General features: G+C 43.1%; 2 protein-coding genes across 2 annotated transcripts in view; one reads left to right on the top strand and one right to left on the bottom strand.

Moving 5' to 3' along the window:
• The window catches only part of LOC109398559 (uncharacterized), a 553,507-nt gene that overhangs the window by 223,244 nt on the left and 303,551 nt on the right, over window positions 1-26,712 (bottom strand). The window lies entirely within an intron of this gene.
• LOC134292200 (uncharacterized protein K02A2.6-like) lies at window positions 627-3,713 on the top strand. Its single transcript, XM_062861136.1, has one exon. The coding sequence runs from the start codon at window positions 627-629 to the stop codon at window positions 3,711-3,713; it is 3,087 nt and encodes a 1,028-aa protein (XP_062717120.1).

Raw genomic sequence — 26,712 nt, 5'->3', positions numbered from 1 at the left:
ATGAGCTATTCTTTCGAGTCATGCTGTTATGGAGATTGGTTGCCATTACAGCTGCCAACAATGTGATCAGAGATTTTTCCTTCTTTCAAATATATGCTATTCTTTGGAGAAATACTGTCATAGTTATGTAGGCGATCAATAATGCATACTTTAGCGCGGAAAAACAGTCATAACGCTTTCCGATTTCGAACGAAGTAACGGAAGCATGTTCGTCCAAATGAAACATCAACCAATGAGCGGTAGTGTGCGTCAAATGTCAAACTCAAGCAAAACCAATGCAAGTGTCAGGGCTGAGTGGTCGGCCAGCTAGCAAATTTTCATAAAGATCATTATATCAGTGTACGATATGAATAGTTAGAGGGCTATGTCTGTTTGTCTGTGATGTTAGTGTTGCCTTTAGGCTCGCATGACTGCCTTTAGGCTCGTCGTTTGAAAACTAGTCGAATCATTATTTCAGCCTTATGTTATTTCAGCCTTTTGACATTTTCAGCCTTTTGTGATTCAGCCTTTCGTAATTCAGCCTTTTGTTATTTCAGCCTTTCGTGTTTCAGCCTTTTGTACGTAACCCGTCAGTGAACAATGCCACGGTGAAATTTGAAGTTGACAGCGGCTCGCCAGTATCGATCATGAGTGTGTCGGACCAGAGAAAATTCTTTCCCACGGCTAAACTGCATCACCCGGACACTGCTTTGGTGAGCTACAGTGGGAACATGATCGAGCTGTGCGGAATGTGTGTTGTGCGCGTGAATTACGGTGGACAAAATCACGAACTGTTGCTGTACGTGGCGAAGAACAAAAAGCATCCACTGCTGGGTCGTGGGTGGATGAAAGTGCTGAACATTGATGTGAACAAGTTTTACGAAAACGTCCACACGATTGCGGTTGACAACAGTGCTGAATCGGTGAAAAAGCTCATTGAGCGATACGGAAACGTCTGTGAGAAGTCGATGGGTAACATCGAAGGGCTAACAGCCAAGCTGCAATTGAAGCCAGATGTGCGACCGGTGTATTTGCGTGCGCGACCGGTTCCGTTTTCCATTCGGAATGCGGTCGAAGAGGAGATTAAAACCTTAGAGAAGAATGGTGTGTTGGTGAAAGTGAACCACAGTGCGTGGGCGACACCGGTTGTCCCAGTGATGAAAATGAACAATAGAGTGCGACTATGCGGTGATTATAAGATCACAGTGAACCCTATTCTCGTGGTCGATGAACACCCCCTACCCACCGTCGAGGAGCTGTTTGCTAATGTGGCAGGTGGTGAGAAGTTTACGAAGATTGATCTCTCGCAAGCCTATCTGCAGCTGGAGGTCAGTCCGGAGGATCAGGAGGTCCTCACTTTGAGCACTCACCTGGGACTGTACAGACCGACGAGGCTGATGTACGGAGTCAGCTCCGCTCAGGCAATCTGGCAACGCTTGATGGAGGAAGTACTGAACGGGTTTCCACGTGTAACGGTATTTCTGGACGACATTCGAGTAACGGGGCCTAACGACCAGGTCCACCTGCAGCGTCTCGAGGAAGTACTGAAGCGGCTCAGCCAATACAGTATGCGGATCAACCTGGACAAGTGTCAGTTCTTTGCTGATCAAATCGAATACTGCGGCTACTTGATCGATCGCAACGGAATCCACAAGGTAAGAAATAAGATTGATGCCATTCAGAACATGCCTGCGCCGACGACCAAAGAGCAAGTCCGCTCATTTGTTGGGTTGGTCAATTATAACGGTCGTTTCTTCCCACATTTGAGTACGACCATATACCCATTGAACCGTCTACTGCGTAACAATGTGGCTTTCCATTGGACAAAGGAGTGCGAAGAAGCCTTTTCGAAGGTGAAGGACGAAATGCAATCCGACCGGTTCTTGGTACACTACTGTACGGAGTTACCATTGGTCCTGGCGACCGATGCGTCTCCATACGGGGTCGGTGCAGTGCTTAGCCACATTATGCCGGACGGTACTGAGCGACCAATCATGTACGCGTCGAAGACACTGAACGATACTCAGCGAAGGTACAAGCAAATCGACCGTGAAGCTTATGCGATCATCTTTGGAGTGCGGAAGTTCTACCAATACTTATATGGAAGGAAGTTTTTGCTCGTTACCGACAATGAGCCGGTGAAGCAGATACTTTCGGAAACCAAGGGTTTGCCGGCAATGTCGGCACTACGGATGCAGCACTACGCGACGTTCCTCGCATCGTTCCGCTACATCATCAAGTTTCGTGCAACGAAGGAGTTTTACAATGCGGATGCATTTTCCCGTTTGCCGGTCGGTGCAAAGACACCGGACAACGTCGTCGAGGAGGTTGACTTGCTCGAGGTCAGCATAATCGAGACACTGCCGCTGACGGTCGACGATCTCGCGAAGTCGACTGCTGCTGATTCCACGGTACAAGTGCTACTGCAAGGTTTGAAAAACGGGAAAACGGTGGAAGCCCGCGATCGGTTTGGAATCGATCAAACCGAGTTCGCACTACAACAAGGATGCATCATGCGTGGGATCCGTGTGTATGTACCACCGGATTTGCGACGGAAGGTGTTAACGGAGCTGCACTCTACTCACTTCGGGACTACACGGCTGAAGTCGCTCGCCCGAGGCTACGTCTGGTGGGAGCGAATCGACAAGGACATCGAGGAGCTTGTCCGATGCTGCGCGGCTTGTCAGATGACACGCCCTGATCCAGTGAAAGTCCCTCTACACTGCTGGGAGAAGCCAAAGGAGCCGTTTGAGAGAGTGCACGTGGACTTTGCAGGTCTATTCATGGGCACGTACTTTATCGTGTTTGTGGATGCCTACACCAAGTGGCCGGAAGTGGGGATCCTCCGTGACATCACCACGAGCACCACCATTCATGCGTGTCGTGAATTCTTTGCTTCCTTCGGGATACCCGCTGTGCTCGTCAGCGATCATGGCGTGCAGTTCACGTCGACTGAATTCCAGAGGTTTTTGCAGCTCAACGGAATCGTTCACAAGATGGGTGCTCCGTATCACCCGGCAACAAACGGACAGGCCGAGCGTTTTATCCAAACGTTCAAAAACAAAATGAAAGCCCTAAGCTGCGACAAGTCGAGGATGCAACCGGAGCTCTGCAACATCCTGCTCAGCTACCGGAAAACCATACACCCTGCCACCGGAAAGTCGCCTTCAATGATGCTGTTCAACAGACAAATCCGGTCTCGACTTGACCTGATGGTGCCGAACGCTTCTGCCACCGAGAAGAATCCAGATGTTTGTGCCAAATCGCTCGCGGAGGGGACGAGAGTCGCTGCTCGTGACTATTTGGACAAGGAAAAGTGGAAATACGGTCACGTTGCGGAGAAACTGGGCAAACTTCACTACAACATCAAGTTGGATGACGGTCGACTCTGGAAGCGCCATATCGACCAGCTACGGGAGGTCGGTGCCAACCTGCCAGCACGCCCTACGCTGCCGGCAATCCCCTTGGAGATGGAAACCGTTCCAGCTGTTCCACGAAGCGATGTCCCGGAACAGACTCCATGTGCTGCCGTTCCGCCGCCAATAACTGCGGCAACCCCGATTGCTGAACCACAACCTTCGACGAGTGCATCTGCTGTACCTCGGCCGAACGTACTATCTGCGGTACCTGAGCCAAGGCCGCAGATCCCTGGAGTACGCGCTGAACCCAACTACCAGCAATCACCAAGGCGATCATCAAGGATTATCAAGCCGCCTCGGAGACTTGATCTGTAGAGATAAGTACATATTTCCAAGGGGGGAAGAGTTGTTATAAATTTACCTAAAATGCCACACACTGAATTACTGGCAACCCTACCGAATCCTAAATTGCCCACTATATAACTATCTTGTTTTGCTTTGTTTAATCTCCCCCACTTGCACCTCAGTTATGTATTGTAGTTGCCATGTTAACCACGCGAATAAAAACGTTTCGATAGTTCCTCGTGTAATTCCGTGTATTTTTATAATTATAATCCGGAAAACTACTCTCGGCTACGACAGTAACATGTGTGTTGGGTAAGGTCAAACCAAAGTTATCAAAAACTGGGAGGATATCATTCACACTTCTGCATAATATAAAATTACCTTCTTATCGGAATTTTATAATTTTGTTTTTGCATTACAGTCTTATTATGTATTCATGATCCAACTGTTGGAGGGCCCATATAGCCGAGGCGGTAAACGCACGGGTATTCAGCATGACCATGCTGAGGGTGACGGGTTCGATTCCCGGTCGGTCCAGGATCTTTTCGTAAAGGAAATTTCCTTGACTTCCTTGGGCATAGAGTATCTTCGTGCGTGCCACACGATATACACATGCAAAATGGTCATTGGCAGAGGAAGCTCTCAGTTAATAACTGTGGAAGTGCTCATAGAACACATAGAAGCTGAGAAGCAGGCTTTGTCCCAGTGAGGACGTTATGCCAAGGAGAGAGAGAGAGAGAGAGATCCAACTGTTGATCACTAACACACACTTAACTGTTGGCTTGACTGCCAGATTTTTGTCGATTTCAGAGGCGTTTCAGTGGCGTTCCAGTTCCAGGGATATTCCATATGGTCTTAAGGGATTTTCCCTAAGTTTCAGGAGCATTCCATGGGAGGGTGTTTCAGGGGCATTCCAGGGCTTTCTAGGGGTTTCCGGGCCAATCCAGAGGATTTCAGGGGCATTACAAGGTTATTTTAGAGGATTTAAGACGCGTTCTAGGGTTTTAGAGTAGTTTCAGGGGCGTTCCTAGAGATTTCAGGTGAGTTCCCGGGGTTTTCAAGGACTTTTCCGGACTTTCAAGGGGTTTCCGTGGTGTTCTTAGAGGTTTCGTGGGTATTTATTAATTTTAAAGGATTTAGAGCGTTCCAGAGGTACATATCAAAGGAATTCTAAGGGGTTTTAACCCTTATGTGGCCGACAGGGTACCCGAGTACCCAGCGCCCATTTAAAAAGCACAGTGTAGAAAAAAGCAAAAAGTTTGTCGGACACATAACAGTTAAAAGTGTTTCAGAAACTTTCGTGGCAGTTCTGAAGGCTTTATTGGCCATTCCAAAGGGTTCCGGTAGTTTTCAAGGGGTGTCAGGTGTGTTCCAGGTTCCAGGAGTTTTAGATCCGTTCCAGGGATTTTCAAGCGGCTTCTGGGGTGTTCCATGGCTGTTAAAGAGATTTCAGAATTCACGAACGTCATCACCACGTCAACGAGGAGGATTTAGACGGGATGTTTCAGCAAAACCAGGTGCGACTGTGGAATCGAGCTCAGCTCTACGTCTACTGGCGACGGAGATAATCGAGTGACTCCGTAGCTTGAAAGAATAGCAGCGCCCGTCTAGCGAATTGGGAGCCGTGAGTTTGAGTCTCACCGGAGTACGTGGATTTCTTTTCATAATTCAAATCTCAATTTGTTCACCGAGCACATGTTTCTGTTGTGCACATGGATGTCAAAGTATTTCCAACAGTTTTTCAGGTCAAGTTTATGATACATGGGTACTGATAAACAACGCTAACAATCACACTGAAATCTCCCAGCAAACACATTCCAAAAGCTCGACTCAGCTGCTGCTCGCTCAAAACATCTGATTCAATCAACGAAAAATGTCACAAAGTACTTACATCGACGTCTCGCCACGTCACCACTTCCCATTAGCCTTAATCCTTGATCCACCCAAAAATGCACCGAAAATAGAAGAACAAACAAGGTCCCAATCCGTCCCAACCTAGCCAACTAGCAGGCAGCAGGCAGTCAGTGGGACATTGGAAACTTTCAACCCCGTTTCTATAATTCATCCGCTTCATTTGGTTTGTTTTTGCACGCTCCCCATTTTGTGTGCGGTGATGCTGACTGACTGCAAGGGACGGCTATACTCTGAAACAACGTGGAGCGAAAAAATAAAAAAAAGAACGTCATCATCCACACACAACCCAACCGGGTTAGAGACACATTGTCTGCCACCCCATTACACAGATATGGTGGGAGAGTGAGGCCATGCCACCATCCATCCATCCTTCCATTCGCTTTGGTGTCCATTACGCTTCATGGGATCAGAATTGAGCGCTGCTTGGTCCCAACCATCCAACCAAGCACATCCAACAAAACGAACGAACAAACGAAATAACTGAATCTGAACCGAGCTGTTCTGATCTGATTGGTTAGAGGCGGGAAGAGAGAGAGGAGGTAACGGCGAGGGAAATAAAACAACCAGAAATTTAACTACACATAAACCGAAATAGGATTGTCAACATCAACTGATTGGTGCTGTTTCTGATGCTGACTTTTCCAACGAATGGACTATAGTTACCGCTCATTCGGTGTGACGCCATGGTCGTGTGTCTGGTTTGCTCCATGTGTCCTGGGTGGTGCTGTTCTTGGTATGTATATAGTAAATTGTTCTCCTGAGATTCGCGGTTTTCAGTGGAACTTTATTGCATTTGCAGTTTTAAACAGAATACAAATTAAACAAAATCTTACATTTTTTTTTTAATAAATCAAAAGAGAGGTCTCAATTTTGTAATATGTTCGCAGTTCAGTGTGGAGTGTTTGAGATTTTGTGTAAATTGTATATCGTGTTTAATATAAAATAGTGCAGGTAGTGTTTAATATAAAATAGTGCAGGTAGTGTTGCAGATTCCACAACCCACCACCAGAGGGAAAGAAGGATCCTGTTGGTAGCCCGAAAGGGGTGGCGATAAGGGAAAGCAAGATGGAAGGATTCTTTGAGAGATTGCTTAACGGACACGAATACTATGTCTTGTGATCTCGGGTCACCACCCGAACAGTAAAGGTCAGGGACTTAACTGCACTCCATTATGATCATGATTGTGACTTACAAAAGAATCGCCAACCTGAAAGGTTGAAGTAGTGCGGAAGTTCCACACGTTTTATACCCGCCAAGAAAGAGTTGAAGGATAAGTGAAAAGTGGCAAAGCGAAGAAGGACAACAGGTAATTTGGTCCGTTCAACACGCAGTTCAACTCTAATGCCATACTTCGGTTTCACAGAACTCCGCTGTTTTCGTACAGAACTACGGTTCTGTAGAAGTTCAAGTCAGACCCCCCCCCCCCTACGTAGGGATGATCCGGAGAGTTCCGTCGTCCATCAAGTCCGTCAACACACTCGGTGGCAGCCCGAAGTCAAGAAGGGCCTACGAAATGCCCCTACCCCGAAGCTACTGGAGCACCGAGAACGTAAGGCCGCCATCACTTAGGATCTGGTGTGGTGCGTGGTGGAAGGTAGAAGAAGGGGCCCCGATAAGAAAAGGAAAGATTAGGTTAGAGTAGATATAAGAATGTGGGAAAGAGGAAAGTGCAAGAAGAAGAAGAGACCGGAAAAGTCCGGGAAAAAATGTGTAAACATGTGAAGTGACGTGAATTTTTCTGTACGACAGTGCGAAGATTCCCTGCCCGCGAATAACTGGTCGAGAAGCATGCCGACCCTGAAATGTTGTTTCAGGGAGTCTCAGGAAGGCTCCCCTCTTGAGCTAGTCGGCAGTTAAAATTTAGAGAACATGTTTTCAGCTTGCTTCTCTTGGAGCAAATATACATAACGAATTTTCTCGAGAAACCTTACTCCGTAAAGTTTGTTTATAATCACTTTCATGCCCATTTTGAGTAACCTCTATGCCAATCTCGGGTCCCCCTTATTCTTTAGGCCTAAGGGATTAAGGCAAAGGGGGAAATGACTATGTTGGTGCAGCAGAGGACGGGAACGAACTAACTCCCACGCTGAGGGAAGTTAAGGATGCCATCCACCAGCTCAAAAACAACAAAGCGGCTGGTAAGGACGGTATCGTAGCAGAATTCATCAAGATGGGCCCGGAAAAGTTGGCCTCCTATCTGCACCAGCTAGCAGTCAAGATCTGGGAAACCAAACAGCTACCGGTGGAGTGGAAGAAAGGGATAATCTATCCCATCTACAAGAAAGGCGACAAGTTAATGTGTGAGACCTTTCGAGCGATCACATTTTGAATGCCGCCTACCAAGTGCTATCCCAGACCATCTTCCGTCGTCTTTCACCTAAAGTAAATGAGTTCGAGGGAAGCTACCAAGCCGGTTTCATCGACGGCCGGTCGACAACGGACCAGATCTACACCGTACGGCAAATCCTCCAAAAAATTCGTGAATACCAAATCTCAACGCAAGCCCAGTTCATTCGAATCTCGACGGGGACTACGACAAGGTGATGCACTTTCCTGCCTACTAGGGTAAGAAATCAAACTTTGAACTAGTCAAACTGTAATCTTAATTTGAACCATTTCAAAATTCATTAAAACGAAGTACTTTTCAGGCAAATGTTGTCCCGAAAAAGATGTTAAACAGGTTTCCGTATTATAACCTGATAACATGGACTTTAAAAGCATTGAAAAAAGCGTTTTTGTCATGGAAAAAAGGCAATTAAAAAATCACTGTGATTTCACCCATTTCCCCCCAGAGAAAGCACATTTTCGGTGCACTCGTACAGCTCATGCATTGTATCACACGCAATATGTGAACACGTCAAATGAAAGCTTATTTATCGTAGAATCGACCAACCGAATAATATTCCGCATAATTTGTCATAAAATTATCAAATTTAAGTGATTCTTACTTGGAGAATGTTATCTTAAGTTGAACCATTTGTAATCTAAATTTGAACTAGTAAACGGGGGTGAGCTTCTAATGTTGGCCTGTAGATTGCGCTAGTGGTAGCTTTGTTTACTCTTGGGGGATGAAAAATTCCAAATTAAATTTCCAAATTCCTAAAGAATTTCGAACATTCTGAGTTGGGATTCCACTGCCTAATGAAAAATAGGTATGAGAATTAGCAGATTCATGCGATTTTTTGTTGTTTAGCATGGAATTGGCTGTTTTGTGAGTTGCTCGAGCTGCTGCCGTCAGTAGTTCAAATTAAGATTAAAATTGGTTCAAATTATGATTACGATGGTTCAAATTAAGATTAAAACCATTGTTAATGAAACTTCAAATATTTCAATGAAATTCGGTGCAAATACAAACTTTTTACCATTTAACAGAAAGCTTATACCCGTGGCTTTCATGTGCATACGATTTTGCCGTAGTAAATTATTTCCATGTGGGAGAAAAAATCACTTAAAATTTGCACTGCTTCAGAAAGCCGCAATTTGGTTCAAATTTTGATTACCTACCCTATTCAACATTGCCCTGGAAGGCGTTATGCGACGATCCGGGCTCAACAGCCAGGGTACGATCTTCACGAAATCTGGCCAATTTGTGTGTTTTTCGGATGGTATGGATATTATTGAACATTTGCAAAGGTAGCAGAACTGTACACCTGCCTGAAACGTGAAGCAGCAAAGGTCGGACTGGTGGTGAATGCGGCTAACATAAAGTACATGCTGGTTAGTGAGATTGCGCGAGACAGGACAAGCATTGGCAGCGATGTTACGATAGACGGAGATACTTTCGAGGCGGTAGAAGAGCTCGTCTATCTCGGTTCCTTGCTAACGGCTGACAATAAGGTGAGCCGTGAAATTCAAAGGTGCATCATCAGTGGAAGTCGTGCCTACTATGGGCTCCAGAAGAAACTGCGGTCAAAAAAGATTGACCCCCGCAACAAATGTACCATGTACAAGACGCTATAAGACCAGTGGTTCTCTACGGACACGAGATATGGACGATGCTCGAGGAAGACCTGCAAGCAGTTGGAGTTTTCGAGGGACGAGTGCTACCCGAGCAGAGGAGAATATCAAAATAATAACAACGGAATTCCAAAACCTGTTTTATATCTTGATTTGTTATTATTAACTTATTGAGGAATTACCGTTCCATAACATGTTTTGTCGGACAATCTTATTTTGTTATGATCGTGCTATTGGTGTATTTTCTTCAAATTGCATTTCAATAACATTATTTGTTGTAGCACAAGTGTACCCAGTCAACACACGATCGCATATGATGTTGAATATAATGCAAAAGTGGAGGCGATATACGCACACTTTACACGCTATCAAATGGAAGTTTGTAGGCATATGGCCTCCACTTTAGCATCTTATTCAACATCATATAATACTTTGTGTTAGCTGGGTAGTTATTATTGCGTTATTCAGACGTACAAATCACGTTTGCATTAAAGTGATCATTAATAGCACAGCAATAACAATCTTTGCAGTCAAAACTACACCATTCAAGATTAACGTTGTTCACAGATCTTTGTGAGAAATACTATTTTCTCATCAGTTTCACTTATTCTTTTTGACATTACATTCTAACTGTGACAGAGCTAACTTATCAGCCTTTTGTTTTATACGCACTTTGATAAGTATACCTGTTTTTTTTTCAGTTTCAGTTGGATACGAGTACGTATATAGAAAGTGCAATAGACTGTTAGCCATTTTACGTTTTGGTTCAGCTCGTGGAATTCCAGAAAATATTTCGAACAAAAATGTCAAAAAAGTCAGTCACCAAGAAAAGAACTTGTTAATTTTTAGACATTTTAATCTTTATTTCTTTCACTGCATTGAGGCCGCTTTGAATTTGATATATATCTCATTTTGTTTTCTGATTGTTATCAATAACTGATTGTTTTCAAAATTTGTTATTGAAATATGTTATAAATTCGCTATTATTAAGTTGTTATTGAAACTAACAAAACGTGTTATTTAACTGGTCTTCCAGGAACATTTTTTTGTTATGATTTTTGTTATTTTGCCGCTTATGACAGTCAAGTTTATAGCATGATATGTTATGTTAATAACATGAAAATAACTCTTTCCGTTACTCAGTTGTTTTGCCAAAATAACATATTCTGTTATGCTGTTGCTATTCTCTTCTGCTCCGGTAAGGACGATCTTCGGCGGCGTGCAGGAAGAACGGTGTGTGGTGGAGAAGGATGAACCACGAGTTCGCTGCACTCTACGGTGAACCCAACATCCTGAAAGTGACTAAAGCTGGACGGATACGGTGGGCAGGGCATGTTGCAAGAATGCCGGACAACAACCCTGCAAAGTTGGTTTTTGCTAACCATCCTATAGGTGCAAGAAGGCGTGAAGCGCAGAGGGCACGTTCGGCGCATCAGGTGGAGCGTGATCTGCCGAGCGTTGGGCGTGACCGAGGATGGAGAGCTGCAGCGGCCAATCGAGTATTATGGCGGCAAATTGTTGATTCAGTGTTATCATAAATTTAATGTTGAACTAAATAAATGAAACGAATGCTCTCAAATTTGGAACATAGAATAAGATTATACAGGAATTTCTGTTGGTGTTGCTCGACAGTCATCTCTTGAAAGCAAAGGCCCAGTGAATATTCCAGATAAACTGTGAAATCGTTAAAAAGCTTCCCGAATAAAAAAATACAGTAGAAAAACTGAACGTTGTATTGTAACAATAATATTTAGAACCATATTGTTACAATAGCTGCCACTGTAAAAAAAATACAAAAACAATAAGATGTAATGTAGACACCATACAGTGAATTGTAAATAAGACTTTTACAATATAGTATACAAGTTGTTAAGTATCGTAACATTACAAAAAAATATTTTTCTCTATATATATTTTTTTTGCAAAAGCATACATTTTATTGTAAATGAATTGTTCGAAATACTGATACGTGGGTTTTAATATACCGTACATTGTATGGTACATGTTTTATAGTTCCAAACAATAAAATGTACCGTAAATATATTGTTTTTAATTGCAATTTCACTACTGGCTATAAATTTAATCAAATGATTTTGGAATGGTTGTATTGTTTTACATTACATAAACCATATAATGTTATATTATCTAGTCATTTTCCTCCTGTTTATGGCATCTTAGGCTTTCTAGCCAAACTAACCTAAACTCGTCTGAGTCTGAGTAGTCTCTGATTGCATTAACAGTTGAAGCTTAGGCTCCCATGTCCCACCAGCCAGATAACTGGGTTTTGCAAACTATACATTATTTGTGGCAACACTTTGAGCGGCATGATGGAACTATGTCGAGCGCGCTAAGTGTTATTAGACCACTAATGTAGTTGTATGAAGTGAATGACGAGGTACATAAGTATCATTGCAGCGTGCTTAACCGTTATTGCAAAATTGAGGCTCCAGTTTGACTAAAGTAAATGCATAACAACTCATGAGAAAACTGTCTAGTTCGATTCAAATATAAGTTAGGTTAAAAATCCAACCGGCAGACGAACTTATATCAGAACTCGTTTCAGTGTCCAATCCAGTCCATATATTGAAGATGGCTTTACGTCAAAGATAAATCGTATTTGATTTGGTTGTGGTAGAAGGCAAGTTCACATGAGAGAAGTTGAGGAAACTCCCCTAAATGCAAATACAGAAAGAATAGTGTTGAACTCATCCACTGAGTTACGATAATCTGACCTGCGTCTTTCCGGGTTGACCTACATTCATATTCCTCTCAGATAGTCTAGTGTTTAAGGCTATGGATCGCCAATCCGGAGACGGCGCGATCAATTCCCGTTCCAGTCGGGAAAATTTTCTCGGCTCCCTGGGCATAGTGTATCATTGTACTTGCCTCACAATATACAATTTCATGCCCTGCAATTAATAACTGTGGAAGTGCTCAAAGAACACTAAGTTGAAGCGAGGCAGGCCAAGTCCCAGTGGGAGCGTAGAGCCATAAAGAGAGAGAGAGAAGAGAGAGAGAGGACACCTGGTTTACCACTTATTTAAACATTTGATTGGCTTTAAATAGACGTTTCAACTGATTCACTTTTTTCTCTTTCCTTTCCTTTGCAACAAAAACGTCACGAACATCAACAAAACAAAGCATGGAAAAATCTAAAACCTAATAAATAATTAAAAATGCACGGAAAAATAATATTTCGGAATAGTGAATGGTTCAAACGTAAGAAAAACAGTATAATATATTGTTACATAAAGATCGAATGTAAATGTACAGTAGCTACAATGTGCACAGCTTCTGGCGAACCATTTCATTACAATACACTTTATTGTAGCTGGTATACTTATCCGGGTTGTACTTGTTTGTCGAGATTCGGACCATACATAGGAATACATGCCTCGTTCCCAACCGCCAACAGCTCGTAAAATCCTCTAAACATTGCCACCATTTTGCAAACTCTGCTCAAACAATAACAAATCACAAAATTATCTCGCGTCCGCAGAATCCGTGTTCCGACCATAAAATACCCATCGCCATTCCGTCCCGCCACCAATTGCCTTTGCCGCCACCGCCGCCGCCACATCGATCAAATCACATTGCCAAGCCCATAACGAGCTCAAATTCGATTTTCTCGTTTGCTCCTAAACTGGTTTATTAATAATTTTTATGATACACTTTTGCTCATTCCACTCCCGCTGGAAGCGTTGTTCTTTTCCTCACAAAAAGAAAAAAAACTTGGCAAATCGATTCTTCGAGCAAGTTAAGCCTCCGCGATGCCCCTCAGGGGAAAATGACGAGCGAGGCCTTGTACGACGTCCATCGCCGAGCACGTCCATCCATCTCGATCAGGACAGGAAACGGCGGCTCGGTGGCGGTGGTGGTGTGGGAAGCGCTGCTGGTGAAAGCAACCCAGTGGAAAGTGAAGAAGATATAAAAAATGAAACATGTTTCCTAAACTTTTTAAAACACTTAACAGCTTTCGAGCGGCGGTGGTGGGCTGACCTCCACTTCCTTGCTTTCTTCCGGTTTTCAGATTCTCCTCGATTCCATTTTTTTTTTGTTCGTCTCTCCTTGCTCACGGCAAATGGTAGTAGGTCCAGGAAAAATTTTCACGATGGGTCCATGGAACGAAACCACGCCGCCTCGTCCTGGTGACCATGCACACCGTAACGAGGGGAAATATTTTACCCCAAGTTGGATGTGAGCGCGTGTGGGTGACTTGCGGCAAGGTTAAATCATATTTCACTCACAACAAAATCGGCCACTGGCCGACGTTGGACACTGTGGGGCAGAAGAAATTGCTTAACATTTCATAGAAATGGAACGGGATAAACTTCTTCCTAAACTAAGTTTCATTTATTACAAAATTAGTTGCTTTCACTTCCTTCATCTTGGTCCAATTTCAAAACTGAGTCAGAGCCTCTTCTCAGTTTATTGATCTAGGAGCATTTCCACTGGTGTCCTGAGAGCTTCCATTGTTAAAAACCATTTGAACACTTGAATTACGTATATTCTATACTGAGACTAACTCCACCCGTTGGCTCCAAACTACTTATGCAACAGCACGTTGTTAGCAGGTTTTAATTCCGCTATCCACCCATTTTCTCACCGGTTGTTCGTATAAACAAAAAATGAGGCAGAGCGCTGCCGTCAAACCGCACCGGTGGTCTCTATTTTACATCGTTAAATCATAAGCAAGTATCACGCTGCGTTTGATTTTTTTTGTGATATCAATTCGTGAATGTGAGACTCTTGTTGCTAAAAGTAAATTGTTTTCCAGTAAAAAATTGCTTACTGTGTAAAATGAGACAGTGCTAAAATGTATTTATTAACCTAGAAATTACAACACCATATTTCCGATAGTTATAAACAAATCCCTTGTGAGAATTTCAAAAATCACTATACTTTAGCAAAAATATTCGATGACCATTTAATTTTGTAAAGGTTTTAATTTTATAGAATGTGAAAATCTGCTGAGGTGGTCTCTCGGGTTTGTGGGGATCGACCCACTAAAAACTCGTTCTCTCTCTTGCGAAGGTAATTTCGCAGTATGCCCGTTAGGGATGACTTCCAGAAGGGGGACCGTCCACGAGTACTGTCGTACTGTCTATAGGAGGAAAACAAAGATTGTTTTTCGCAGAGATGGCATCACCACATTTGAAGTAAAATAATTTATTTTTCTTGTATGGACAAATCGCCAGCTTGCATTTGTTCCGCATCGTAACGATTTGTACCCTGGGGCAAAAAGTGGCAAATTACAACCAAAATCATTATCGCTATACGTTTCTGGCGAATTCATTGCAGTAATCGAGAATTTATTGCACCGCCCCACAAACTTTAAGCTGTCTACTTCATTTTTCCTGACTGGCATTTTCCACCCGCGTTGCGTATGATGTTTCGAATGGATAGCTGCCAGGCGGCGCCGCTGTATATGTGAAAAACGCCGTCTACGATCCCGTAGCGCATCCTCCGCTGCTGCTTTACACCACACTGTTATCACGATTACCGCATTTATCAGAAAAGCGCCCCTACCGGCACTCCAGCATAAACGCAGCTGCTTGCTTTCCATTGGTAAGCGTTCCACCCAGGGGTGAAGTTGACTGTCAACTGGGAACAAATTTCGCCTTCCCTCTATCATGTTTTAGAACCAGTAAAAAAACGTAACTACCAAATAAGAAAAGCTCAATTTTAGATTGCAAGACTTAATTTAATACCGTTTTATCATGCTAAAAGCAAGTCAGTATGTGGGGCTGTCCATAAACCACGTGGGCATGAGGGGGGGGGGGGGGGGTTCGGCCAATGACCATTTTGTATGGACGAATAAAAAATTTTGTATGGACAAATGACCACGCGGGGGGGGGGGGGGGGGGTGGGGTTGAAAAGTCCCAAAAAAATGACCACGTGGTTTATGGACAGCACCTGTGATTTGAACATAAAGATTGTTTTACTGGTTGTCTGGGTTATATTCAGCATATTAATAGATTGAAAAAATTCATTCCGAAAAAATTAGTGTTCTGTTTTCACCATTATGAAATATTAGCCTCTACTCTCGCTTGGTTTTGTTACTGCTTTGTTTGGAGTGCGAAAATCGGCTATAAATTGATAACTCCCTGGGCGATTATTTTTCTCAAGTGAGAGGATAATAGAATGATTGCTGATTTACATTTTTATTGATTGCTCTCAGTTGGCGCCGGAAGTAAAAATTGCATACAAGAACTTTTATAGCATCTAGTTTCCAGTGCTGACAGCTCGACGGCGACACCATTGCTTGTATTCAATACATCGTCTGGTGCTACTCTCGGTTCTCAATTTTCTCAAATTCTCACCTCAAGCTCACGGAAGCATGGTAGTCAAGAACTGTCAAATCGTATGGAAAAATTGCGAAAAACGTTAATTGTTAGAAAACGGGATAGTTTTATGAAAAGTTAGTGAATAAAAATCAAGAATGGTTTGAAAAGGTAACGTTTTGTGTTTACTTCATGTTCCGGAACAGTTTCTTCGCCGAGAAAATTTGATTTTACTACCACACAAAAAAGAACCATCTGTGATATTTTTAGCTTGGAATGTCGATCTATTTAACACTATTGTCGAATTCGTTTTTGAACCTGGGTTGGAACTGGATTGGCAGAAAATGTGTAAACAAACAAACGTCAAACAAACTCAAACAAACTTTAGTACAAGCGAAACCGATGTCGGGTTGGGGTTGAAACTGTGATCTCATCCAGTTCCAACCCAGGTTGGAACTGAATCAAAAACAAAAACGACATATGACTCAAGAAATTTCGATAATTACCGAAAACACTGATCATACGTGTAGAATTTCTTGACAGGAAAATAATTATCAATAGGTAACCAGTGTTTCTTTTTCACATTCCCAATTTTATTCATTTTCCACCAACAAAACTCACGACTATACTCTATCGCAACATTCTCAAAACTGCACTCATATTCAACCAGCCTGACCATTCACATCTCTCATCTTCCTCTTTCTCTCCTTTTAGTTTTTCTCTCCTTTGATCCGCTCTCTTTTTCTCCCGGCAACCAACGTCCAAGCTCCGAGTAGGATTTCAAAAGCCCGCTTTTCGTCGACCGCACGCACGGAAGTAAGATTTCGGTGTGCATGTTTCTCAATGGATGCACTGATGAAAATTGTTGTGCGCATCGAAACGGAAATTCATTTTAATTTAATTATGTCTCGCTCTTTCTACTTCTACAATACGCATCAAAATCGAGAGAAAAACACTGATGTTTGTGCTACTGTTGATGTTTATAAAACCATTAAACAAAGATGTTTACAAATTAGAACCAACAGTAGATGGCGCGCAGGTGGGCATGTTTGGGTGGGCGTAGAGGGTAGGACCTTACACCCCTGCGCCATGCGATCGGTATGAGCCTGTGTGTCCATCTACTTTTGTTGGAGGAATCCCATCCCCTTTGTCGCCTCGTGCCTCTTATGCAACGTAAATCGAATCACTATTCATTCTCTGCCACCACTAGTGCTATGGGCATCATGCTAGCACACATATCGCTTCCTTTCAGAACGTGCGGTATGCGCTGTCCACCCTTAGGCATATCAAATGGTGGGTACTCTCAAGTCGCTTCACGTTTCGATTGTTCACTAGAGCATTTCAGACCAAACATGTCTAAAGGTCCTATCTACAGAAGAGATGCTCTCTTTGGTTTCCCTCTCTTTCGTTAATATCTCAGCTGTTTATTTGTATTATGATTGTCTCCTTGCATTGAATAATGGTCAAAACAATCGTCTTTTGATTTGTACTGCAAAAGTAGTTGAAAAGTGTACCATTGTGCATTGCAATAATTGAAAGAGAGAGTGAATAAAGAGAGCCTTTCAAATGCAGATAGGACCTATTGAAATGTTTGGCCTGATTTGATCATGCAAGTTCACCTTACCGTAATATGGAGACCGCTACTGTCGCAAGCAGCTTACGCTTACTCGAGGCTATTTGACATTATCTTTGACAATACCCAGACTTGGTCAAATTATTTTTTTTTTCAGACCTGCGATTTTTTACCACCACCACCTCCTTAAATGCTTCTTATTGTCTCTTTCTTCCATTAAAATTTCCCAGTCCATTATTCCCCTTCTTAATTTTTGAATTATCTGTAAAGCCTTTGAACACTGCTCCCATTATGTAGGAGGGTCGATGGATGCGGGTTCGTCTCGTCCTGTGTGGACCACTTGTTGCGCCCTGGTTGCGCTAACGAAGGGTGGTACGGAGCTGTGCCAACACGCCCCCTTCCGTAACTCCGAATTTACCATCCTGCACCCCGAGGTCAGCCAGTCACTGGTCACTGGCCTCCTAAAGTAACCCTTCGCCATCGGAATCATGCCCTCCCAGTTAACCAGTGATCGTATAACATGTTGCATAAGATGTTAAAGTGGAGGCGATATGCGTACATTTTACATGCGCCCAAATGGAGGCATGCACGCATATGGCCTCCACTTTATCTTCTTATGCAACATCTTATACGATTACTGGTTGTCTGGGCTGTTTGATTCTACCGTCCGCTCCAGGGTAGTGCATCACGATGCCCCGGGTCCAGCTCTTCCACACGGCGTCATCAGTGATATTCACTAGGTCGCCACATGCTAGTGACGGTGACTCGGAAAGCCGCTTAATTCGCATTCATGGTAGATAATCGGATACCCACCAAGCGCACAGCTTGCTCTCCATTCGCTTCGGCCTGTGACCGCTCATACCGGTCTCGCAGTGCAGTGCTTCGGCCTCGCTCGTCGGTGAAACAAAATGCTCCTCGCTGATCAATGCCGCGAACAGTCAGTGCTGTCTTCTCCAACTTAAACCTCCACAGTAGTCCACACCAGTATGACTGAACAGTGACAGATGCAGTGTTACGCGCGACTCTGGTAGCAAAGCTATCCTCGGGTACGATGAACGACCTTTCTGCACCTTCCACCAGATGCAGACTCTACAAATCTTCTTGATTGCCCTGCTAGTACTTGCACTGGTCGGTACGACTTAGATCTCCAGTCACCATCCGGACTAACACCACCCACTTTGGAGATCGCAGCAGGTCTACTATCGACTCGATAACTGCAATCTCGTGTAACTGCAAACACGCATGGATCTCCAAGGTAGTGTTCGGAGCTCTTTCCTGCTCCAGACAACATTCCCACTTCGCCAACGCCTCGGGCACGTTGCACTTCGTTGGCACCAATCTCCATTCTGCAAGTCTTGTTAGGTTACACGGCAGCATGGTCTTTGAATAAGACCAAACAAAATGCAGCTTCATCAGCCTTGCTCCTTGCCATGTAGCTTGTAGCTCCAGTGGCGGTATAGATACATGTAAACTCATGTAAACGTTGTATGACACAGAAATAGTAACGGGGACGCGGACATCTTTGGATCCAGTAGTACTTCTTCTCCTACACCTTGACTGAACAGTGAACTCTTCTTCTGACTACACCTTGATGTAGTCCAACGCTAGCTGCACCGACGTAGTCGTCGATGAGATTGTCAGCAATCATGGAACGGACTTTAGTATATACCTCGGGATCCTTCCTCAGGCACTTCTCCGACGTCGGCCTCTTCACCGTCATAGTGTCGAGCGCAGATTTTTGGTTGTTACAGCAGTAACATTCATGTTATTCTAACACCCAGGCAGAATAACTTAAAAATGACTAGTGTCTAAACAAAAACCTGCGCTATCGACACTTCTTTGTGACTTGTGTGCTGCTTGGAAGTTAGCCCGGTTGCGTCTAGGTGATCGGCGAGCTGCTGAACTACCCCCGAAGCTGATAAAACACGCCAGGCGATCCGCTTCCAGTGGCGCTGCGTTGCGAGCTTTCGACATCAGCATATTGAGAACAGCATGCGCAGTGTCTCGATGATCTTTGGGACGGATTTTGACAAAAGCAGTCTGCTCCTCACCGCCTTCTGGGCCTCTCCTTTAAGGTACTCCTGTTAACCGTGACAAATTCTCCACGTCGGAAAAGCCGCACGTCTTCGTTAACGTCTCATCGGACTCTTCTTCTCAAATCTACGCAGCGCACGTTCAAGAAACTCTCTGACGAAGGACCTCCAATCGCCATCAGTGTCAGTTTGCGAGAAACTTTCGGAGTCAAGTGGTTGTGATACGCTTCTCCCGGATCTTCGAACGGTAGCGAAGCATCCGCTTTGAAGGCTTTTCATTCTCGAATCCTTTACCCGGCTTCGTCTTATGTAACAGAACTAGCTGAATAACAATTTCTTAAGCTTATGTTTGTTTAAGAGTGATTTGTTCCACTTATGTACAGCAAAAATGTTTCTTGGAGTCTGCTCCTATTTCTTCATCTTCCTTGTTGCGATTTATGAGCTTCTTACTTTACCGCCTCCAACAGCTTCATCCAGCTTATTTTCACCACCGGTTGCTTCCGTACTCCGTTTCTGCGTCAACTACTACAGCTTCTCTTACATATTCGTTGGCATTTTCTGCTGAAGCAATCCCAGACGAATAACTAGAAAATTTACTGGTAAAATGAAAAAAAAAATTGTATTACTCTTGTAGGTATTCTTAGAGGAATTCCTGGTAAAACGCTCCCTTGAAGAATAATCCTTGAAGTGATAATCCTCGAAAAAAAAAAAATAGTTGAATTCCTTGACAAATTTCAAAAGAAATACCTGATAGGTGCGGAATTCCCAGAGGAACTCCTTGATGGAATTCTTGGAAGAATTCCTGGGGAAGTTTCTTGTGGAATCCATATTGCAATTCCTCGGAATTCCTGGCGGAATCCCCGGCAAAAATCCTGGTAAAATTTTTTGAAAGACACGGACACGTTCAATGCTTCCAGTGAGCTTTTCGCTCTTTGAAGGAAGCACGACACTAGACAGCGGACTAGCATGCAACGCCCAGTCGTACAACCGAGAACTTTTCCTGACAGCTGCGGCGGGAATCGAACCCGCACTGCTCAGCACGATGCGACTAAGAGCTAGGTGACTCTAGCAGCACGACCACGGAGCCGTACAGCCTTAGGTAGCCTCAGAAGGAATTCCTAGAAGAATTCCAGGAGAAGTTCCTCAGGAGTTTCAGGTGGAATTTTTGAGGAATTTCTAAAGGATTACCTAGAGCAATTTCTAGCGAAACTCCCCGCAAAAAAAAATCTCGAAAAAAGGAATTTCTAGAGAAAACATGCTATGTGCAAAATGCAACTGCTACTATTTTTATTAGATATCATTCCTTTTTTGTTTCAGGCTATACTTTCAGTACCATTCGAAAAAAGTAGGATTATACCAGAAATTTTTCCTTGTTTGAACAGTGACTGTTGTCAAAAAAATGCAAGCATGTTTATGTTTCTTCTCCTAGACTGCCGTGTGCAACATAACTATCCCACAAATGATGAGGAATGAGAAGTGAGCAATTAGGAGTAAAGCCTGCAATGATTAATGTAGAATGTGAAGTGAAATATTTGAGTAAGTTGCGAGGAGTAACCTGTCAAGAGTGCAGAATGTGGGACTGAGAACGGTGACAAATGAACCATTCCGAGTGATAAGTGAGAAGTGTGGCGTGATGAGTAAAGTGTGAACTGTGGTTGACGAGGGATGAGATGTAAATATTGAAATGTGTAAAGTAAGGAGTGTAAGGTATTGAGGACTGAGGCTTCAGCAGTGAGGAGTTAGAATGAGTTAATAGTGAGCAGTGATTACTATGGACTCAGCAGTGAAGAGTGAGGAGTGAGATGTGAGTAATGCAGAGTGAGAAGTGAGTAACGAAAAGTGAGGAGAGAAAAATACGAAGTGTAAAGTGAAGAGTGACTAGGAAGCCGATTAATGATCAATGCAGCAGTGAACGGCGAGGGATGATAAGTTAGCAGTGAAAAATTCAGAAAAATCGGTAAGCAGTGTGGAATGAGAAATGAAAAAATGAAGAACAAGGAGTGTGACGAATTGAGGAGTGAAAAGTTAGAAGTGATGAATGAGCAATCAGTGACACAGAGTGTTCGTGAGTACTCTACTCGTAGAATCCGTTCAAAATACACTGGAACCTCTTTTTATGTCATTGGCTTGAGGTGCTTATATTATAAATGTGTGTCGTGGCTCAGCGGGTACAACACAGTTTTATTTCAGAAATCTTCCCAACGCAATAGGAAGATTAATGAGGGAATTTAGTTCGCCCCGCGCCCAAAAAGAGAGTAGTATTAAGAGTGTTCCAGGGACGTTTAAGGGGCTTTTTGGATGATTCAGTGAAGGCAGAGTGAGTTTCCCGAGAGCCTTGAAAGGTCAATACAATGGGTTTCAGGGACGTTTCTAGCCATTTCAGAAGATTTCATGAGATTTCTAGGGGTTTCAGAAACGTTTTAAGAGTGTTTCTAGAGGAGCGTATGATAGCATTTCAAGCGCGTTTTGCGGAGTTTTGAGATGAGTTTTAGGGGGTTTCTGGAGAGTCTTAAGGTGTTGCAAGGGATTTTAGGTGTAATCAAGCTGATTATGATGATTTCAATGAAGTTTCTATTGGATTACGAGGATTTTAGGGGCGTTTCCAAGCATTCCAGGTATGGGTCGTAGGAGGGGGTCAGGAATACCAGTGAATCCAAGGGGTTTCAGGGGCATTTCAAAACGATTGCCGAGGAGAAGGAGTGATCGCTAGTAAAATTCTTGATGGAATTTATGGTGCAATTTCTAGAGGAATTCATGGTGGAACTTCCAGAGAATTTTCGATGGAATCCCAAGGGAAATCGTTGAAGAAATCTGAGACACATACCTGGTAAAATTTTAGGAGGCTTTCTTAGTAGTTTTTTAAGTTTTGCACTTATTTACATTTTAAGAAGAATTGAAAGTGGAATACCTTGAGTAATTCCTAATAGTACTTCTAGTGGAGTCCCATGTGGAATTTCTGGAGGAATTTCCAGTGGAATTCCTAGTTCAATTCCTAAGGATATTCCAAGAAGAATTTCAATGAGAATGCATGGTGCATAGGATTACTGGACGAATTCCTAGTGGAAATCCTAGAAAAAAAAGTTCCTGCAGGAACTCCTTCAGGATGTTATGAAAGAATTCCCATCGAAATTCTCTAAAAACAAATAAGAAAACGAACGAGCAAACGAATTCCTGGAAGGTTTTCCAACTTAATTTCCCAAGAAATTAGCAGAGCAATATCTAGAAGAATAAACAAAGGAATTTTAAGTGGGATTCTCAGAGAAGTTGCTTAGCAAATTCCTGACAGAATTCCAATAGAGTAATTCATAGAGGTGTTCTGGAAAAAAATTCAAGTGGATTTCTGGGTGAATTCTTAGAGGATTTTCTGCTGATTTCCTGGTGGAATTGCAAGATGAGTTTCTGCTGGAATCCTAGAAAAAAAAATTGGTGCAATTCCTTGAAGAGTTTATTGCGGCATTTCTAGAGGAATTCCAGGTAAAATTCCTAGAGGAAATCCTAGTGGAGCTCCCAAAGAAATTGTTGGTGGAATTTTTCGAGGAATTTCTGGAGGAATTTTTGAGGGGATCTCTCGAAGAATTGCTTGTGTAAATCCTTGAGGAGTTTCTGGATGAATTCCTCGTGGAATTTCTTGTGGAATTTCTAGAGGTATTCTTGGAGGTATTCTTGGAGGAATCCTTGTGGGATTTATATAGGAATTTCTGGTGGAATTCTTGAAAGAGTTCCTAGTTGAATCCCTGGAGATTTTTCTGGTGGAAATCCTGTAACACTTTAAGGAGTTTTGGAATTTCTGCAGAGTTTTAAAGGTGTACTAAGGAGTGTCAGGAGTATTCTAAATTGATTATGAAGATTTCAAGGTTTTTTCAATGGGATTTTTAGGTTTAAGGGGTGTTTCAAGGGTGTTTGTGAAGGGGTATCCGAAAATCCTCCGAAGCTTTCTGAAATGCTTCCAAAATCCCCCCAAATCCCCCTCGGATCCCAAGCAACACAGTTAAAACCTTTCGATGCTCCTGGAAACGCCTGTGTAACGCCTCTGAAACTCACCGAAAATGTTCTGAAATATCTTGTTTTTATATTGTCGGTTTGGGGAAAGCAGTTAAAACTTTGAACCTCCTATAGGGTTTGGTAACGCACAAATCGATAACAGAAACCACCTAATGGCCCAGAAACAGACGGATTGGTCCCTTTTTTATGGGTTCTCTCCTCATGATGATCACTGGTGGCAGGTTCCTCTACAGCATGCCTTCCTACTTGCTACACTAGAAGCATATCGATTTCAATTTTATGCGTTCGATACGCTCCATCCGCAAATTGTTTTATCGTCTCGTCTCGTCTCGGACTCCAACTGCCTTTTATGACTCTCTGACGAAGAAGAAAGGCAGCTCGTAAAATATCCTCCACCCATGATTGAGAAAAGGTGAACGAACCTCCTGCGTGCGGAACCAAATAGGCTGAAGGCAGGAGTTTGTAAAACACAGACGAGATTTACGACCGTGTACGCTCTAAAAGCCAGACCAATTTTCGATTCGACTAAAGCGCCCCTAATCTCTCTAATGAGAAAATATGACAAGCTGGATTTGTGGGGGCTTTTTAGTGGTACCCTGAGCCAAGTTGAAACCAAGCTTTGTTTTCGCAAGTTGAAGAGATTTAGTGGTGAAGGGTGGACAATGAGTGCTGGATGTAGATTGCAGGGAATTATCGCAGGGTTAACTAGAATTCATCGATCAAGGAATACTTCCGATTCTTAGTAATGTTAAAGATAAGCTAATATAAACAGTTACAGAAGATTATTACAATTGCACAAAAAAACGGTGAAGCAATGTTGTTCATGTCTATATTGTCATTGACTTTCCATAAACTACTGTAGAGAAATACTTTATCATTTCTCGTTTATAACTTTAAATTCGTGTCATTCAACAATCATCATGAAACGCCTCCGGAATCAAAACAGCACACTGTATATCTTATCGGGTCCATCATTTCATCAAACAACGACAAGCTTTTTCCTCACATTGGAATCCTTTTGATGCAAAGTCGGCCCACATTCGCATCAACAGTGTCTACCCGGCTCGTCTAACTATATGGCCTCTATACCAGTAGTGGGGCTCGATTTCAGATTAGCTAGATTCCGGCCAGATTTACCACGACGACGACAACTCCGTCCCTCCAGGGAAATGGTCGGTTGCTACCGCTCCTCCTCTCCTTCATACCTCTGAATGTGAGATAAGGTCCGGAGAAATCAAAGCGTTTTTACGACTTCCATCCCTGAGCTGGGATTTGCGACATTCAAAAACGGGAAGCTAGCCAACAGATGAACGCCACCACCAACGGAACGATGCGATACGACATTTCCAATTAAAGTCATGAGTAGCTTCGTCAGAGTCCGGGGCTGTTCCCATGTGCTCGTCGTTTTTTGATCAGCCTCTTCTATCCCCATCTCGATGGTCTGGTCTGGTTTCGTTCGGTTATCAGTTCATCAATCTGTGTGGTTGGATCGACCGAGCGACCCCAGCGCTTTGATTGCATGTCTCAAAGAGAATAGTAATAAAAAGTGGGATTTCAGTCGGTTTACGGCGAATACCCGGAGGCTAGTGATTTTCCGAATATCGAATGCCTTCTCTGGCTAACTAGAAGAGGTGGATCTACTTTTTTCTGGAACAATTTGTAATTTTAAATGATATTCAGCTTCAAGGCTTTCTCACTTACACGGACAGGACCACATAATTGTCCAATGATTGGGAAATAAATAAGAAACAAATCATGACTCAAATGTTCATAGCAAACAAATACGTTCATCTTTAAGATACTTTAGAAAAACCTCGGTGAGATAAAACTAGCGGAATTGTTGGAAGAATCTATAATAAAACACCTGGAGGAGTATTGGGTAGAACAGAAAAAGGAATTGTTCAATAAGTTTTGGGAGCGATTCCTAGTGAAATTTCTCTTCATGGAAATATTAGAGGATTTGGTGAATTCATAGAGGAATTTATGGTGAAAATATTTGCCTGGTAGAATTCCTTGAGGAATTTCTGATGAAATTCCTGTAAGAATTCATGGTGAAGTTCTTCAAGAAATAGAAATTCCCATTAAAATTTCTAGAGAAATTTATGTTAGAATTCCTAGAGGAATTCCTAATGGAATTCCTGGACATGCTTCTGACTAACGTCAGCAGAGAATACAATATCTCAAAACCCTCGCAAAATGCAAACTTTGCACTCTGGGATCGATATGCACAATTGGTCCAACACATAGAATATGAGCCGACTTCAAAGAATATCCTTAGAGGGTTTTCCACAGCTTCCTTAGAGGATTTTGCTCAGAATCCTGAGAGAATCCTGGCAGGATCCTGAGAAGATTCTCGTCAGAATCCCGAGAGGATTCTCATCAGAATCCCGAGAGGGTTCTCATTAGAATCCCGAGAGGATCCTCATTAGAATCCCGCGAGGATTCTCATCAGAATCCCGAGAGGATTCTCATTAGAATCCCGAGAGGATCCTCATTAGAATCCCGAGAGGATTCTCATTAGAATCCTTAGAGGATTCTCATCAGAATCCCTAGAGGATTCTCATCAGAATCCCTAGAGGATTCTTATCAGAATCCCGAGAGGATTCTCATCAGAATCCCGAGAGGATTCTCATCAGAATCCCGAGAGGATTCTCATCAGAATCCCGAGAGGATTCTCATCAGAATCCCGAGAGGATTCTCATCAGAATCCCGAGAGGATTCTCATCAGAATCCCGAGAGGATTCTCATCAGAATCCCGAGAGGATTCTCATCAGAATCCCGAGAGGATTCTCATCAGAATCCCGAGAGGATTCTCATCAGAATCCCGAGAGGATTCTCATCAGAATCCCGAGAGGATTCTCATCAGAATCCCGAGAGGATTCTCATCAGAATCCCGAGAGGATTCTCATCAGAATCCCGAGAGGATTCTCATCAGAATCCCGAGAGGATTCTCATCAGAATCCCGAGAGGATTCTCATCAGAATCCCGAGACGATTCTCATCAGAATCCCGAGAGGATTCTCATCAGAATCCCGAGAGGATTCTCATCAGAATCCCGAGAGGATTCTCATCAGAATCCCGAGAGGATTCTCATCAGAATCCCGAGAGGATTCTCATCAGAATCCCGAGAGGATTCTCATCAGAATCCCGAGAGGATTCTCATCAGAATCCCGAGAGGATTCTCATCAGTATCCCGAGAGGATTCTCATCAGAATCCCGAGAGGATTCTCATCAGAATCCCGAGAGGATTCTCATCAGAATCCCGAG

Source organism: Aedes albopictus, chromosome 1 (assembly GCF_035046485.1).
Source record: "Aedes albopictus strain Foshan chromosome 1, AalbF5, whole genome shotgun sequence".
Lineage (NCBI taxonomy): Eukaryota > Metazoa > Arthropoda > Insecta > Diptera > Culicidae > Aedes > Aedes albopictus.
This window is presented reverse-complemented; position numbering and strand designations above follow the sequence as displayed.

What these genes read in the sequence shown, in the direction of transcription:
- LOC134292200 (XM_062861136.1), top strand. Translation starts at nt 627, where the DNA reads ATGAGTGTGTCGGACCAGAGAAAATTCTTTCCCACGGCTAAACTGCAT.